Here is an 18579-nt window from a genome sequence, read left to right as displayed (position 1 = left end):
AGGAAACACATTCAAGGATCTCACTTTATCCATAAATTGCACCTTTGACAACATACTCTCCCCTCTCGATGAAGATTCCACAGCTCACAACACCAGAGGCGGTGGTGGTGGTGGTGTTTTTCCCACTGAACTTCTCATTGAATATAGCCTAGTCATCTGGGGATATGGACCCAGATGTTTTTTCAGGAAGTGAATTTGGGAAATAGATTTCTGATTGTCCCCTGATAAGCTCAGATTACCCTTCTCCCATGTTACTCCTCCCCAGGCCCTTATCATTCCTCTGTACCCAGAAGCGAGTCTTTGCTATTGGTCCCCTTTGCTCCAGGCTATTCTCAGAGTGAACTTAAGTGTTCTAGATGAGAAGACACAGGAACAGGTTCACATTGGAAGGCTGTCCCCCACCCCTGCCAGGCTTCTAATCAGTTGGAGTGCTGTACCATTCCTTTCTTCACGGCTGCAGACTTCCTGGCTCTCTGCTCTTCAGATCCACGTATTGATTTCCTCGACCAGTGACACCTGAGTGTTGGATCTGAACAGGGTGAGTTTGAGTTAGGGTTGGTGCTGAGGACGCTTGCCGGGAAAGGCCCAGAAACACCGGAAAGGGGCCTCACTGAATTCCTAGACCAAAGAGTTAAGATAGGAAAGTGATCGAATTTGTAAGAGGCAAAGACATGAATTCAACTCAGGATTAAGCCCAGCGATACTGTGTCTCCCCTCAACCCCCCCACCCCCACTCCCACTTCCTCCCCAATCTTCCCAAGCATAATGCTTGAAGCAGCTTGAATCCTGGTCTTCTATCCTGGTTAGGACCTTTGGGCCAGTATAGGGTGGCCCAGATGTGAATGTGCCTACTCTGTCTTCTGTGCCTGATAGAGCACTTGACACGATAGAGGCCGAAAAAAATTTCCTCTATCCTTCAAAATTCTGCTAGCCAGTTTAAGATGGAAGGTGACACAGACAGATTCAATAGGAGAAAAGGAGCAAAGTTTTGTTATGTGCACACAGAGGCCCAAGAATGAAATTGAGATCTCAAAGAAATGACCGAGGCAGGTAGTTTTTATACATTTTAAACAACGAGGCAATAGATTTGTGAGGAATTGATAGGACAGACAAAACAAATGTTTGGGAGTTTTAATTAGTAAGGAATTCCAAGCAGAATCTGGGCTGAGGTAGTAGATTAGCAAAAAGCAAGAAAGTTTGTTTATACAGCTTTCTTGGCTTTAAAATCCCTATCAGTGGCGGGGTGCCTGGCCAGCTCAGTTAGTGGCACATGTGACTCTTGATCTCAGGGTTATGAGTTCAAGCCCCATGTTGGGCATAGAACTTACTTAAAAAATACTAAAAAAATGAGTAAAAGCCCTATCTCTGGTGATAAGAATGTCTTCTTTTATTTCTTAACACAGGGAGGGAACCATATATAGGAGAGATTCCATTTCTGCTTTTACAGGGACAGAAGAGGATCTGAGTGTCCTTGCACTGGCTGTTTTCCAAGGAGCTTCAATTCAAAATAATCAATATGCCTGGGACACCTTCTGGGGTGGCCCGTCCTGGGTCCCTACAACATTCTCAGAAGTGCTTTCACTTACATATCACATTAGATTCTCCCAGGTCTCTGAGGCAGCTATTCTTTTTTTTTTTAATTTTTTAATTGTTATGTTAATCACCATACATTACATCATTAGTTTTTGATGTAGTGTTCCATGATTCATAGTTTGTGCATAACACCCAGTGCTCCACGCAGAACGTGCCCCTCTTTAATACCCATCACCAGGCTAACCCATCCCCCCACCCCCTCCCCTCTAGAAACCTCAGTTTGTTTTTCAGAGTCCATCGTCTCTCATGGTTCGTCTCCCCCTCCGACTTACTCCCCTTCATTCTTCCTTCCTGCTATCTTCCTCTTCTTTTTTTTTTCTTAATATATATTGCATTATTTGTTTCAGAAGTACAGATCTGTGATTCAACAGTCTTGCGCAATTCACCGTGCTCACCATAGCACAGACCCTCCCCAATGTCTAACATCCAGCCACCCCATCCCTCCCACGCCCCACCACTCCAGCAACCCTCAGTTTGTTTCCTGAGGTTAAAAAGTCCTCATATCAGCGAGGTCATATGATACATGTCTTTCTCTGATTGTCTTATTTCACTCAGCATAACACCCTCCAGTTCCATCCATGTCGTTGCAAATGGCAAGATCTCATTCCTTTTGATGGCTGCATAATATTCCATTGTGTATACATACCACGTCTTCTTCATCCATTCATCTGTCGATGGACATCTTGGCTCTTTCCACAGTTTGGCTATCGTGGACACTGAGGCAGCTATCTTTAACCCCATTTGTGACACAGTGCTCAGAGAGTTGAGAAGAGGTTAGAGATTCCAGAGGACCAGCTGTACTCCTAGCAGTGAATGAGGACGGAGAGCTTGTTTAAAAAGATTTTTTATTTAGTTTTTGACAGAAGAGACAGCGAGAGCAGGAACACAAGCAGGGGGTAGTGGGAGAGGGAAAAGCAGGCTCTCCGCCGAGCAAGGGGAGCCCGATGGCGGGGCTCGAACCCAGGACCATGGGATCATGACGTGAGCCGAAGGCAGACGCTTAATGACTGAACCACCAGGCGCCCCTGGAGAGCTGGTTTAAAGGGGAGACTTTTCCAAAGAACTCTATGCCCTAATTTTGACCAGAGTAGCTCCTGTGAGGGTAGTTCAAATCTGTTACTTGATTGATGAGAACAATCTTTCCAAACTGGAGTTTCCTATATGATTGCATTCTGAACAACAAATCAAGATGGTTTTATAACGATGATAATGAAGTAAATGGCCGCTGAGAGTATGTGGGTGGGTCAGAAGTGATAACAGGTTTCACACAGGCTTTGGGGAAGTGTACTAAGGAAATCGGGGATTAGAAAAAACACCATTTTGCAGAATCATTGCAACTGTAGCCTGGGGTTTGAGGGAACCAAAGCCTTCTTGCTTGGAAAGTATCACCCAAGTCTTCACCTAACTTCCTCATTCCCTTAGAGGGTGACAACCCTTTCCACTTCACAGTCATAAAGCTTAAAATACCATTTTCTTTTAGAACCATGCTCTTCAGTGAACTGATCTGGACTGTCAAACAAACAGAGTTAGCTAGAGGATGATGGGTTCCTCAGTTTGGGTAGAAGAGAGGGCAGACGGCAGGTGCTTGAAATTCTCAAAATAAACTTCACCTATTTTTGACCATCTTGTGTTAGTCTCAGTCAGGTCCTGGCATATTTTCAGTTCTTGTAAAGTTTCTACCTAATGAGATTTATCCTCTTCAAGCCTGGGAACAAAATGGTAAAGTTGGGCCCGAGGGCCTACTTTGGCAAGAAAGGTATTTTAAAGGTGCAGGTCAACTCTTAAGGCAGTGCTGAGATAATGCTTTCCTCTCTCTTCCCTGTGGGCCCGCAGGTGGCTCTGGCGACTGAGATGGCATCCCCTCTAAAGGGCCTAGGCCCTCTCTTTGGCCCTGCTGTTTTCCCTAGGCGGGCTGCTTGTACACAGCCAGAACCTCTCCTGAGGGAATTCATGAAACAGCACTACCTGAGCACAAGCTGGAAATTGAGCGACTACAAATGCAATGATCTCATGAGGGAGAGAGAAGCTCCACAAGACAGGAACTATCACATCTTCATCTTATACCTTTTGGCACAAAATCGAGCATATTTGCCTCAGGAAGTGGAGAGACCGTTTACAGAAATGTATATATATGGGCCCAGCATCCCTTCAAAATACTCAAGTGCTACCAGGGAGGGTAACCAAAAGAGCTACAGGGAGCACAGCAGCTACAGCTATATTGAATTCCACTGTGGTGCAAACGGGTATGTCGATGGCATAGAGGACATCCAGCTGTTAGACATCAAAAAATAGAAAGTCTACCCACACCCCCAGGTTTCGAGTAGCGTGTCCAGCACTTCCCAAGTGGGAGCCCCTGCCTACGTCAACAGCCCTTGCTACTCCTTCCTTTGCATTTATGTGCCAATGTTTTCCAATTACTTAGAGTTATGCGTCATCCCATGCTTTCTTCCTATCAAAACCACCTGCACGGTTTCTGTGCCCAGGATACCCTTGTGCCCTCATTTATCTGACTTGCTCTTATAGTTTGTTAAGATTAAGCTCATACGGTTTCTCTGTTTTACTGAACCAAGGACGTTCCTGATAGTGACTCTCCTTATACTGACCCAAGCTGAACGGTCTTCCCTTCCCTAAATAGAGTATGTCATTCCAACATGTGTGACATTTATATATGTTACGGGTTGTATGATTGGAGGAGTGATACAGATTATGCTTGGATACGATGTGTGCAGAGTGTAAGTTTAAGGTGTGTGTCATTGGACTCATCCCTTAAACAAGTCTCTAAGGAAATGCATGCATTTTAGATAGGTTAAGGCATTATGTTTCTTGAGGAATAATAAATCAAGTAGAAGATAATGGCAGAAATGAGGTTATCTGATAAAAATCATTTTCACTAGGCAGACATATAGAGTGGGATATGGGACTTTAAAATGTAACCTTCAAGAATGGTCTCAAGACTTAAATTTTGTCGGAGGAAAGAGGAAGTAAATTGCAGAAGGAACTGTTGAAGACACAAGTAAGTAACGTCCATGAGAATTCTGTTTGCTAAATGGGGAAGAGAGACACAGAGAAAGATAAACCGTCACTTCATATAATTTTGCCTCGAACAGGTATGGGGAGGAGAAATGTGAAACATTAAAGTACTTTGTGATCTTTAGCCTCCTGCATTGTTGAATGAATGACTCTAGGCTTGAAACAATTGGAGAAAAGACCAAGGTCATAACATTTTCAGTTAGGTGGCTGCATTCCTAGTCCTAGACGTCTAGCCCCAGTGAGTAGCCAAGGAATCTAGGTTGGTCGTCATGTTCCAAGAGCAGCTCCTCAGCTTTGCAATTTTCCAGTGCACCTGGGGATGAGCAGACACTGGGGAGATGAGACCTAGAGTAACCAAACTCACAAGAGATTAGTGTTAAACCAGTAGCTCTGTACCAATAATCAATTTGCAGACGAGGAATACTGGCTGTTTCTTCTCAGCTGATAAAAGCTGCTTCAAACTGTAGGGCGTGGGGCCCCTGGATGGCTCAGTCTGTTAGGCGTCGACTCTGGATTTCGGCTCGGGTCATGACCTCAGGGTCATGAGATCCAGCCCCACATCCAGCTCTGTGCTGAGTTTGGAGCTGCTTGGGACTCTCTCTCTCCCTCTGCCTCTCCCTCTGCCACCTGCCCTATACTCTCACAAGCCATCTCTCTCTAAAACAATGAAAACAAAAACAGACAAACAAATAAAACAAAAAATAAAATGTAGTGGCATATTTTGTGGTAGCATATTCTGGTTGCCTATACTTATATTCCAGAGCGGTCTATTCTGGTCTCCCACAGTAAGTTTTCACAAATACCTCACTCTAAAAACTCTAAAACTTCCTTTTATTAAAGGGTTAAAAGATGGTGGTTGAAACCACATGGAAAGAAAGTGGCTTTAAGCACAATAATATAATAGTTTTGTGTTGTTGCTTGGTTTTTCCCACATCCACTTTCCCCCATTTGGATAGCTGCATATTCATTTCCTTTCTGGAACTATCCCTCCCCTGCTTGTGTGCAGTATTGGTGGGGTTATCCGTCAGGGTTTTGAATCCCCTCTACTGAGTCAAGTGACGGTCATGAGATGCAAACTAGGCCAACCAGACTCTTTCTTATAGGAGACCAGAATGTACTACCCGAAAAGATGGCTCTTTGGCACAAAGATGATTTTGAGCTGATTATTCTGAGAAACAGAAGACAGAGGAGAAGCTCTGAAAAGCAGCCTATAAATCACCCATTTACAAATAAGGGACATTTATCATCATAGAGAAAATCTCTATCCCTAAGGGTGTTGGCCCTATGTCTAGTAACAAGATACAGATGACTCTAAATCACAAGAAACTCTTACCAATGGAGAAAGCACAGGCTTAACTCTGCAAAACAAACTTTGTTTACTATACTTTCCCTGCCAGCTTCCTGGAGCCTGCCTTCCCCACACTCTTCTTCCTTGTTTTAGCTGAAGATGGTCTGTTAGCCCAAGGTCTCACCACCTCTTGGAATGACCTTTCCTGATGTGAAGCACAAAGGCAAAAGAAATGTAGAAAGAAAATTAAATTTCCTTACAACTTGCAGCCCATTGACGACTACTTGGGACAGGGCAGAGTGACCTTCTTCTAAGAGCACAGCTGCCTCATGTTAATACTTTGTTAGAGAAAAAGGTAACCCTAGCCTGACATGACCTCAACCCCCAGGATCCTGCAAGTCTCCTTTAACGTACAAAATCCCTTTGGAGGGGCGCCTGGGTGGCTCAGTCGTTAAGCGTCTGCCTTCGGCTCAGGTCATGATCCCAGGGTCCTGGGATCGAGCCCCGCATCGGGCTCCCTGCTCGGCGGGAAACCTGCTTCTCCCTCTCCCACTCCCCCTGCTTGTGTTCCCTCTCTCACCTTGTCTCTCTCTGTCAAATAAATAAGTAAAATCTTTAAAAAAAAAAAACCCTTTGGAAACTTCCTTTATCTCTACCGCACCCAGGTTATATGTTAACAATAATTCTCCAAGCGTATGTCCCACCGATAGACGTCTGAAGGGTATCATGACTCATGTTGTACTGGACGATAATAAATGACCTCATCTTAACAGCAGCTAGCCCCTCAAGGTCCTAAAACCCTTGCTTCCAAATTCCTTAGAGACTTTGGCTATCCCTACCCCAAACCCGACGTAATAGAATCAGCCACTACTCACAACCCCAGTGCCACTCTTCCTGCCCACGGGTCCTGTCCCCGTACATTAATAAAACCACGATTTTGCACCAAAGATGACTCAAGAATTCTTTCTTGACCATTTGCTCCTGGACCTTAACATCACCACATTTCACACCAATCCCTTCATTTCTCCCATGTATATATGACATATCCATGCTAATAAACTTCTGTTTGTTTTTCTTTTGTTAATCCGTCTTATGTTATAAAGGCCATAGCTGAGAAGGAAGGAGAGAAGAGGAAGATTGCTTTTTCCTCTACACTATTCTGACACTGAATCTCTAGTAGTGATGCAAGTAATGTGGGAAACAAAGGCAAAAGAAAAAGTTAAATTTCCTTACTTCCTACAGCCCATTGACTACTCCTTGAAACAGGTAGAGTTGATGAGGGAGCAGAAGGCTAGCTGAGGACAGGCAGAACCTGACACCTCACAACCCCCGCCCCCATGAGATATATGTGACATTCCTCAGGCACTTCTGGCCGCCTAAAGGAAAAACAAATAGTTAACTTATAGAGATTACAATCCTGCAAGACATGAGTCTCCCTCAGTTTACAAAAGTCTTAGCAATTTACAAGAACAAAGCGTTTTCTATCAATGTCTAGTTTCCAGCAGGGAATGTAGATACAATTAAATGTCCTTATAATCTGCAGTCCATTGACAGATACTTGAAGGGGGCAAAGTGTAATTTCCTCCAGGAAGTTCCCAACTATCCTACTGTCAATGCCTTACTAGAAGGAGAGACAATCTTAACAGGTAATGGCAAGGCCTCCGGTATCCTGTGAGTCTTCTTTCACATACAAAAATCCTTTTGAAACCTCCCTTTTCCATATCTCCCTCAATTCCCAAGTATATAATCAGCCACACCTCACAAACCGGGGCAGCTTTTCCTACCCATGGGTCCTGTCCCCTGCTTTCATAAAACCACTTTTTGCACCAAAGGTGTCTCAAGAATTCTTTCTTGGCTGTTGGTTTCAAACGTTAACATCTTTCCTATATCATCACGGGGAGGGTGATGCACCCCAACTCCATGAAGAAAGAAGCTCCTTCACTAGGGACCCTCCCACCTTACCCTTGGTATCTCTTTATCTGGGTCTTCATCTGTCTCCTTTATCATATCCCTTAACAAACTGATAAACCATCAGTGTTTCCTTGAGTTCTGTGAGCACCCCAAAAAAGTAGTGGAACAAATAAAGCGTTGGGGGAAGCTCAGATTTATAGCCAGGCAGTCAGAAGCACAGGTGACAAGCTGGACTTGCAATTGGCAACTGGACCGGGGGAGTCTTGTGTGTTTGTGGGGTGTTTTCTCCTAAAGAACTGAAATCAGGGAGCTCAAAAACACTAAAGCTTCAGGGAAGGAAGCACTCGACGGATAACAGGAAGTCATCATTTCCTCACAACTTCTTTGAGGAAGTTATCACTTCTCCTTTGTTCCTTTAAGTAGGCTTGTTCTTCCTGTGTCTGCAGGGATACTGGCTTTAAACAGTGAGTTGGAGAGTGTGGGTCTCATCCACACTGTGCACAAGAAGTGCATCTTCCAAGCCCTACATTCCCTTTCCTCTTTCCTAGGGCTCGGAACCCTCCCCTGCTGCACGCAGACCGCGCTGGCACACCTGGCAGAGGAACAGCTGGCAAAAGCCTCTGAGCCTGGGACTAACCACTGCCTTGATCTCAGCGGGATCCCCAGCACAGAGATTGGTAAGAGGAGAACCCCGGGGGCTGGGAGAGTAGAGCCGTGAAGATGGCCAGAAGGTCCAGGTCACATAGATGGAGGAGAAACATTCCAGGAGGGAGGAGGGAAGAGACAAGTTTCTGGGCCAGTACGTACAGGACAAAGAGAAGAATGGGATCTGCCATCAGAGGAAAAGTCATCTTACCTCACATTCCTCCTCCCTGGTCTTCAGGTCCTTCATAGAATTATGAGACTCAAGTCAAAAGAAGATGGTTTTTAAAAAGTAATGGACAAATGAAATGTTGAAAGGCACACTAAAGAGCTAAATGGTTGTGAATAATAATTTTGCTCTTTTGGCTTCTACCACTATCATTCTCTCATTTTCTTCCCTCTTCTTACACAGAAGAGATGATGCTGGATCTTCTGGGACCCTTTCCTCTCCTCCTGTTGCTGCTGGGATCAGGAGGGCCAGGACTTCCCCCTGGTGCTTGGGCTCAACTCACTGGGTTTCAAAAGTTTGTAATTCGGCATATACCTGTAGGTCCCGTACCTACGCAATGCAACAATGCAATGCGTACCGTCAATACTCTTACTCGGAATTGTAAGCCTCAAAACACCTTTCTGCATGACTCCATCCAGAACGTGTCTGATACCTGTCTTTTGCCCAACATACGCTGCAGGAATAGGACGAATACCAACTGCCACCGGAGTGCAAATCCTATTGACACGACTTACTGCAATCTCACTAGAGGGAGGTATCCCAACTGCCAGTACAGTACTCGTCCCCAGACCCAGTTCTACGTTGTTGCCTGTAACCCTCCTCAGCGGGGTGACCCTCGCTATACTCTAGTTCCTGTACACTTAGACTAAGACAAAGGTTTCCATTATGTTCCCTCTCACGTGGTGCAGGTTCTTCCATTATCTCTTCTGCATTTTCTTTTTCTTTGTTGATTTGCATGGTTCCCATCGGAGAAGAAGGGGAGTGGGAGAATTAGAGTCCCAAGATGCCAGAGCAGAGTTGCGGACAAGAGTGATCAGATGATACTTTTCCTCTTTGGAGCTGTGTTTTGAAAGAAGGCAAAGGAAGAGGTCAAAGAAAGACCCAGGCCCCCTATTTTAATCTTCAAAATTCTGCCAAGCTTTATTGCATTGTGTTCACAGCAATAAAATCACTTTCTGTTGCATTGTAATGACCTTGAGTGTGTGTGTTTGGAATGCCTTTCACATCATTGTCAGCCTGGGGTCATCTTGATTGCATTTGCCAACATTCTCAGGAGAACTATTTGGGCCCGAGGTGACTTTTGAGGTTATTCAGCAACCCAAGGCTTCTGCCACTCCCCCCACCCCTGTGTCTTTTGGACTTTGGAGCAAGAAAGTTCGTCATCCCTTCAAACTCTGCTCAAGGCTTTTACATATTTCCCTTGCAACCAAATAAACTATGTTTATTTGGAGGTGGCATGGATACCTACCTCATAGAGTGTCCATAGTACTTTCACAAACAGGTTCTAAACCTGACAACCGATGCATCCTACATCTTTACTATTGGATCCCGTATTTCATCAGATAATGTTTTGAATATAAGTAGTAGTAGGGATAATAATCCACTGTTGCCTTAGTCAAGTCTCCCATGATCTCTTAGAATGCATGAAGAGAAAGCATAGATCAAGAGGAAAAAAAAAAAAGCACTGGGGAACGATAAACATTCTTCTCTTACTTAAATACTGAAATATCACAGAAGTAATGGTGTTTTGGAACAGATATTGGATTTCGACACTGAAAGACAGGAGTTAAGTATTTGGCTGGGATGCACCTGGGTGGCTCAGTGGGTTAAGCTGTTAAGTCTCTGCCTTGGGCTCAGGTCATGATCTCCAGGTCCTTGACTCGAGGCCCTTCTAGCTCCCTGCTCATAAGGGAGCTTGTTTCTCTGTCTCCCACTGTCCCTCCTCCACCCTTGTGCTCATTCTCTCCCTCTGTCTCTCTGAAATAAATAAAATCATTTAAAAAAAAAGAATTTGGCTGGGATTAAGAATTTAGGTTCTAGGTGTAGGAGGGAAAATAATTTTCCCTTCACCATTCTAGGTTCTTGGATGAAACCCCCCTCCCAGATTAACAGGACAAATACTATTTTAATTATGTACCTACATATGGTAGCCCCATAAAAAATGAGACTAAAAGTCAGCTAGCCATCTGAGGCTTATGGATCTCTAGTCTGCTTTCAGAATTTCTCTTGGTCTACATTTTCTCAAAATAAGAAGCTTAATATAATTCTTATGCCAAAAAGGGATATTTTGCGTCAACAGATTCTGTTACCTTTTATCAATCCCTCAGTGACTAGATCCTTATGAGATAGTAGAAAATATATATTGATTTCTCCCTCTGATTCTTGGCGCAGAGCTCCTGAAACCCTTGTATATTCCTAAGTGATAAGAGCACTGGGAACATCTTTGTTCTTGGCAGTCACCTGGGTGGTCCCTGGATGGGGGCGGATCACCAGGAAGATCCAGCCATGATTAAAAGCATGGCAATTTCAGCCTCACCCCCATCCTCCACAGAGGGGAGAAGGGATGGAAATGGAGGTAATAATTGATCCTGCCTGTGTGATGTAGCCTCTATAAAAATCACAAAGTATGGGGTTCAGGGAACTTCCAGGTTGGCAAACACATATGATGTGGGAAACAAAGGTGAAAGAAAAAATTAAATTTCCTTATTGCCTACAGCCACTGACAGGTCCTTGATACAGGCAGAGTGACATTCCCTTAGGAACTCAGCTGCCTCAATGTTAATACATTACTAAGGCCAAAAGGCAATCTTAGCCTGATCCCCAAGATCCTGTAAAAATTCCTTTGGAAATTTCCTCTATTTTTACCCAAGCCGCCCCCCCCCCCCGACCCAAGATATAGGATGGCAACCATCCCCTAAGCATATGGCCTACCAACATACATCTGAAGGGTCTTGTGACTAAGGTTTTACTAGACAGTAATAAATAACTTTTTCCTAACAATAGCTAGTCCCCTCAGGGTCCTGGAAACCTTGCTTCCAAATTCCTTAGAGACCTACCCTATCCCTAAACCCCTCCCAACTGGAAAGTATATCATGGGCCACTTCTCATGACCCCAGTGCAGCTCTTTCTGCCTAGGGATTCTGTCTTAGTGCTTTAATAAAATCAACTCTTTGTACCAAAGATGTCTCAAGAATTCTTTCTTGACCAGAGGCTCCAAACCCCAACTAATTCCTACATCACAAGGATTTTAAGAAAAAAAAAGTTAAAGTGGATTCATGACCTTTAGGCCCTATTTCCAAAGACTGATCCTTCTCTAGTTTTTCATAATGTAGTTTCTCCAGATTCTTCCGAAGAAATCCCTACCCCATTTCCACCACCAAAATTATAGTAACTCTATGAATACTCTTACACATATTTCCACAACCACAAAAACTCGATTCATATCCATACTCCTGGTAGTGAGTGGGTATGTGGGGATACAGAGACAGAGAGCGCTTGCTACACCACCTTTGCTATTTGTTCTGTATTGAGAAATTTCTTATCCCATCTGCTTTTGTAAACTTTCCTCATTGTATAATTCTTAGATTTTTTAAAAGGATTTTGTTTATTTATTTGTCAGAGAGAGACAGAACACAAGCAGGGGAGCGGCAGGCAGAGGGAGAAGGATGCGGACTCGATTCAAAGACCCTGGGATCATGACCTTTCTGAAGGCAGATGCTTAACCGATTTAGCACCCTGGCATCCCTCCTAGGTTTTTGTTTTGTTTTGTTTTGTTTTGTTTTGTTTTGTTTTAAGTGGGGCTTGAACTCAAGATCTGAGATCAAGACCTGAGCTGAGTTCAAGAGTCAGATGCTAAATTGACTATGCCACCATGGCTCTCCTGCATTTTATAATTCTTAAACCCTTCTACTCAAATCTTGAAGAATCCTGGTTTTACCAGCTACTGGAATGTCCTAGGTCAAACATTGGTACTGAACTCAAACTTGTCTGTGCCCCCACGTGCAGTAAGCCAACGTGTGAGACACTGGTTTGAAAGCAAAGAAAGCTTTTTTAGCATCAGAAGGGCGGCCCAACAAGAAGGCAGCAGATCATTCCCAAAGTTGCTTTGCCCCTTTGAGACTGGGAACAGCTGACATATTTTGGAGAAGGAGGTGAACACCTGAGAGGAGGGTAAGGGCTTTCTTGAAAGCTTGATGGTGGTGGGGGCACCTTGAAACAATCTGGAGGTATGCATTCTGTCAGACAATGAGGTGGCACTGGGGACGTGGGGCATCAGGTAATTTTAAGGCAAAGGTTATCGTCTGTTTCCCATCAGATTTTTATCATCAGTGTGCAAACAAATACCCTAAATTGGCCCTTCTCCTTCATGCCTATGGGTCTCTTTCTTACCAAACTCCAACTTGTCCATGCACCAGTATGCAGTAAGCCAAATTCTGAGACACTGGATTTAAAGCAAAGAAAGGTTTATAGTCAAGGAGAAAGCAGGGATCATTCCTAAAGCTGCCTTGCCTGGTTGAGCTTAGGGACAACTTATATACATGAAAGGAAGATAAGGGGTTTCTTGAACTTTGTTAGGAGGTCCTTGAAACACTCTGGAGGTAAGCATTCTTGTGTAAAATGATGCGCTATGTGGGACCTGGGATCAGATACACCAAAACAGATGTTACTGTCTGGTTCCTGTTCTGTTTTTACAATCAGTGGGTAAACTCGGAGTAGGAGTAAAAAGGCAATGATTGATTGTGCATGGGGTTCAGAGGTAAGTAAATCAGGGGCACCTGGGTGGCTCAGTCAGTTGAGCTTCAGACTCTTGCTTTCAGTTCAGGTATGATGTCGCTGGTGGTGGGATGGAGCCTGAAACCAGCTACATGTTTGGTGGGGAGTCGGCCTGGGGATTCTCTCCCTATGCCCCTCCACCCAACTGTGCACTCTCTCTCAAATAAATAAATAAATAAATAAATAAATAAGTAAATCTTTCAAAGAAAAAAGAGGTACGTAAAAACATAATTAAGTAGGGAACAAAACAACATAGACCTAAGTTAATAATAGTTTTGCTTATGCAAACACGTCTAGGAAGCATGTGTCCAGCCTTGTCTTCACACACTGTTCCCTCTTTGGGATGACCTTACCATCCTCTTCAACTAACTTCTAATTAATCCTCACAATCAGCTCTGGTGTTGTGGCCTTATCTCCACCAGCTCCTCGCAGACCCCTGGCATGTTCTCCACCAAAACCAAAAGAGCTATTTATAGTTATTAGCATACAATGTATTTATCTACTTATCTGACTGTCAGATAAATAGTGGAAAAGCTGAGACAAAAATCCGGTTGAACTGGCTCCTAATCCAGGCCTTTTTCCACTTCATCACAAGGAGCGTTTTGTGAAAGTAACTGCTTTTGGTTATTCCCAAAAGTCAGCTGTTAGGAGAAGCGTTAGAAATTTGGAAATGCATGCTGATAAAATGAGAGCTCGGTCTGGATAATCTGGCTCCCTTGTTGTGCTGGGGTCTAACGGTATCAAGAAATGATACAAGAGATTTACTTTCTCTCTTCCCAGACTTTTGAATTACTCTAGTAAGTCAGAATATTAGAAATGTTCTAGATCATTTTAGACTCATTCACTCTTCCTGATGGAAACATCTTTCATGTTTTACTTGTAATAAAGACCTTAAACTGCAGATATCTGAGAAGTTTGTGCTACAGTTCTTTGGGGGGGAATATTTTTTTCCTCCTACGCTCTTTCAATTCTTCAGTTTCAATAAGCATGCACACACCTTAATATCCTCACGCACTCTGGTCAAAGACTAATGCCCACCAGATCCATGACCACGACACGGAAACCCTTGTCTCCTTTACTCCAGAGGGAACGAACCCTCTCAATGCTCACACCCTTCCTTCTCCCTTTGACTATTTTATTTATTTATTTATCTATTTATTTTTCTTTTTTTTTATTAACATACAATGTATTATTTGTTTCGGGGTACAGGTCTGTGATTCATCAGTCTTACACAATACACAGCACATAGCCACCCCAATATCTATCACCCGGCCACCCCATCGCTCCCACTCCCCTCCACTCCAGCAACCCTCAGTTTGTTTCCTGATTAAGAGTCTCTTATGTTTGTCTCCCTCTCTGGTTTCATCTTGTTTATTTTTTCTCCTTTCCCCCCTCTGATCCTCTGCCTTGTTTCTCAAATTCCACATATCAGTGAAGTCATATGATAATCGTCTTTCTCTGATTACCTTATTTCACTTAGCATAAGACCCTCTAGTTCTGTCCATATCATTGCTATTGGCAAGATTTCATTTTTGATGGCTGCATAATATTCCTGTGTGTGTGTGTGTGTGTGTGTGTGTGTGTGTGTGTGTACACACAAGAAGATGCGATATATATATATATAGATACATCTTCTTCATCCATTCATCTGTCAATGGACATCTGGGCTCTCTTCATAGTTTGGTTATTGTGGACATTGCTGCTATAAACATTGGGGTGCCGGTGTACCTTCGGATTACTATATTTGTATATTTGGGGTAAATACCCAGTAGTGCAATTGCTGGGTCATAGGGTAGCTCTATTTTCAACTTTTTGAGGAACCTCCATACTATTCTCCAGAGTGGCTGCACCAGCTTACATTCCCGCCAACAGTGTAGGAGGGTTCCCCTTTCTCCACATCCTCAGCAACATCTATCATTTCCTGACTTGTTAATTTTAGCCATTCTAACTGGCATGAGGTGGTATCTCATTGTGGTTTTGTTTTGTATTTCCCTGATGCCAAGTGTGTTGAGCACTTTTTCATGTGTCTGTTGGCCATTTGGATGTCTTCTTTGCAGAAATGTCTCTTCATGTCTTCTGCCCATTTATTGACTGGATTATTTGTTCCTTGGGTGTTGAGTTTGATAAGTTCCTTATAGATCTTGGATACCAGCCGTTTATCTGTCATGTCATTTGCAAATATCTGCTCCCATTCCATAGGATATCCCTTAGTTTTGCTGACTGTTTCCTTTGCTGTGCAAAAGCTTTTTATCTTGATGAAGTCCCCAAAGTTAATTTTTTGTTTCGGTTCCCCCTGCCTTCAGAGACATGTCTTGAAAGAGGTCATTGTGGCCAATGTCCAAGAGGTTACTGCCTATGTTCTCCTCTAGGATGTCTCACATTTAGGTCTTTCATCCATTTTGAGTTTATCTTTGTGTATGGTGTAAGAGAATGGTCCAGGTTCATTCTTCTGCATGTGGGTGTCTGGTTTTCCCAGCACCATATATTGAAGAGACTGTCTTTTTTTCCGTTGGATATTCTTTCCTGATTTGTCAAGATTAGTTTACCATAGAGTTGAGGGTCCATTTCTGGGGTCTCTAATCTTTTCCACTGACCTATGGGTCGGTTTTTGTGCCAATACCATGCTGTCTTGATGATCACAGCTTTGTAATATAGCTTGAAGTCAGGCATTGTGATGCCCCAGCTTTGGTTTTCTTTTTCAACAATCCCCTGGTGATTCTGGTTTCAATTTCAGGATTCTTTGTTCCAGGTCTGTGAAAAATGTCGACGTTATTTTGATAGGGATTGCATTGAAAGTGTTGATTGCTCTGGGTAGCATAAACATTTTCACAATGTTTACTCTTCCAATCTATGAGCATGGAATATTTTTCCATCTCTTTGTGTCTTCTTCCATTTCTTTCATAAGTGTTCTGTAGTTTCTAGAGTATAGATCCTTTACCTCTTTGGTTAGGTTTATTCCTAGGTATCTTATGGGTTTTGTGTGCTACTGTAAATGGAATTGATTCCTTAATTTCTCTTTCTTCGGTCACATTGTTAGTGTATAGAAATGCAACTGATTTCTATGCATTGGTTTTGTATCCTGTCACATTGCTGAATTGCTGTTTGAGTTCTAGTAATTTGGGGGTGGAGTCTTTTGGGTTTTCCACATGAAGTATCTTGTCATCTGTGAAGAGAGAGAGTTTGACTTCTTCTTTGCCAATTGGAATGCCTTTTACTTCTTTTTGTTGTCTGATTGCTGAGGCTAGGACTTCTAGTACTATGTTGAACAAAAGTGGTGAGAGTGAGCATCCCTGTTGTGTTCCTGACCTTAAGGGAAAACCTCTCAGTTTTTCCCCAAGGGAATGATATTCGCTGTGGGCTTATTGTAGATGGATTTTCGTGATATTGAGATATGTTCCCTCTCCCTTTGACTTTTTAAACAAATTGGGGAACAGAGATGTATGCAGACACTATCTGCAAAGGAAAGGAAGTGTGTGTGTGTGTTATGTGTGTGTGTGTGCGTGTGTGTGTGCGTAAGGACTAAACTGATATCATTTGAGTTACAGCAGATAAAAGAAATCTTTTTTAAAATTGATTTGGTATACGTATACATTGGGAAATTAACCCTACAATCAGGCTAGTTAACAAATTTATCACTTCACATAGGGATCTCTTTGTGTGTGTGGTAAGAACACTTAAGATTTACCCTAACAAATTGCAAGTTTATAGTACTGTATTGCCACCTGTTAAGAAAAATTAACTGAGGAAATTGTTTTAAAATAACTTTCTTTTTTTTAAGTTTATTTATTTTTAGTAAACTGTACACCCAAATGGGGCTCGAAACCACAACCCAAGATCAAGAGTCACACACTCCCTGACTGACCCAGCCAGGCGGCCCTTAACTGAGTAAATTTTTAAGATCTTATTGGCTTTATTCAATGATTCATGGATCAGGCAGCATCCAATCTAGCAGAGAGAAAGGAGCCCCAGGGCAGGAGAAAACAGGAACAAGGATGTTATGCTAGGAAAAAAAGCAGGTCAGTTATTGCAAAGTTACTTTCTTTTAGGGAATGGCAGGGATCTATCAGGCAGATTAACTAGTGCTGAACAAGCAGGTCCTGACTTCTGGCAGAGCCAAAACCGTAGTTAAGTCTCAATTTGGTGATGTGGGGCTTAGCAGAAGAAACTCCATTTTGAGTTTTAACATACTTACAGTCACTATGCTATACATCAGATCTCCAGAATTTATTCAGTTGCATAACTGAAATTGGACCAACATCTCCCTCCATTCCTGCTACTTCCCAAGCCCCTAGTAACCACCAGTGTACTCTGCTTCTATGAGTCTGACTATTGCAGATTCCACATATAAGTGGGATCATACAGTATCTGTCTTTCTGTGTCTGGTTTATTTCACTCAACATAATGTCCACCAGGTCCATCCGTGTTGTCAAAAATCACAGGATTTCCTCTCAAGTCTGAATAACATTCCATTGTCTGTTTTATACCATATCTTCTTTATCCATTCACCGTCACTAACCATCAGGGAAATGCAAATCAAAACTGCAATGAGATATCGCCACACATCTGATATAGGATGGCTATCATTAAAAAAAAAAAGATAAGAAGTGGTGTAAGTGTTAAGTGCCTGACAATAAGCTTTTGATCGCCAAGACATCCGTTTCAAAGACATCCGTCTCAAATACATACATTCCTAGCTGTACAGCTAGATAAGGAGCGATGGCATCCCACCCGTGAAATTCCCCCTTTAGCCCTGGGTGACCCTAGGTAACTGACCATTTGTGTGACCCTGCTTTTCCTTTCCCATGCTTTCATTCCCACGCTTATGTTTTAAATTCACCAATAAAAAGTGAAACCTCAAAATCCTGGGCATCCCGCCTTTGACTCCAATAAAGGCAGAGCCCCAAGTGTGTGCACTCTTTCTCTACACAAGACCTCGCTGTGTGGCTTTGGGTGTGCCAGGTACCTTCCAGAATATATGAGGCTTATTAGCCTCATTTTTTTTCAAAACTCCCTGAGGGTTGTTGCTGAGGTGTATCTTGCAATCATCATAAGAGCCACAAGGGTCAGTCCAGCTACAAGATTGGCTCTGGATGGGAAAATGTCTGTGGGGGCTGACCTCAAATAGTGCGGGCAGTGTACATACCTGCAGGCATCCCTCGTTGATGGCATCACTATCTAATAGCTGAGACCAACACAAGAGTGAGGATATGCAGAAAAGAGAACCCTGGTACACTATTGGTGGGAATGTCAACTGGTGCAGCCATTATGGAAAACAGTATGGAGAGTCCTCCAAAAATTAAACATAGAACTCCTAGGGGATCTGGGCAGCTCA

General features: G+C 43.1%; 1 protein-coding gene and 1 pseudogene across 1 annotated transcript; both read left to right on the top strand.

The window, feature by feature from the left end:
- The first annotated feature begins 3393 nt into the window (after positions 1-3393).
- Positions 3394-3885, top strand: LOC118357037 (annotated as a pseudogene).
- A 3931-nt stretch (positions 3886-7816) lies between these two features.
- On the top strand, positions 7817-9582 carry LOC118357072 (ribonuclease K6-like). The gene is made up of 3 exons (XM_035728063.1): positions 7817-7878; positions 8246-8499; positions 8877-9582. The coding sequence occupies exons 1-3, from the start codon at positions 7817-7819 to the stop codon at positions 9341-9343; spliced, it is 783 nt and encodes a 260-aa protein (XP_035583956.1). The 3' UTR covers positions 9344-9582.
- The last annotated feature ends 8997 nt before the right edge of the window (positions 9583-18579 follow it).

Source organism: Zalophus californianus, chromosome 6 (genome assembly GCF_009762305.2).
Source record: "Zalophus californianus isolate mZalCal1 chromosome 6, mZalCal1.pri.v2, whole genome shotgun sequence".
In the NCBI taxonomy this organism is placed as follows: domain Eukaryota; kingdom Metazoa; phylum Chordata; class Mammalia; order Carnivora; family Otariidae; genus Zalophus; species Zalophus californianus.
This window is presented reverse-complemented; position numbering and strand designations above follow the sequence as displayed.

Coding starts and splice junctions, on each gene's coding strand:
- LOC118357072 (XM_035728063.1), top strand. CDS start 7,817: ATGCACCCCAACTCCATGAAGAAAGAAGCTCCTTCACTAGGGACCCTC. Junction 7,879..8,245: donor ACCCTCCCACCTTACCCTTG/GTATCTCTTTAT, acceptor TCCTTTAAGTAG/GCTTGTTCTTCCTGTGTCTG. Junction 8,500..8,876: donor GATCCCCAGCACAGAGATTG/GTAAGAGGAGAA, acceptor CTTCTTACACAG/AAGAGATGATGCTGGATCTT.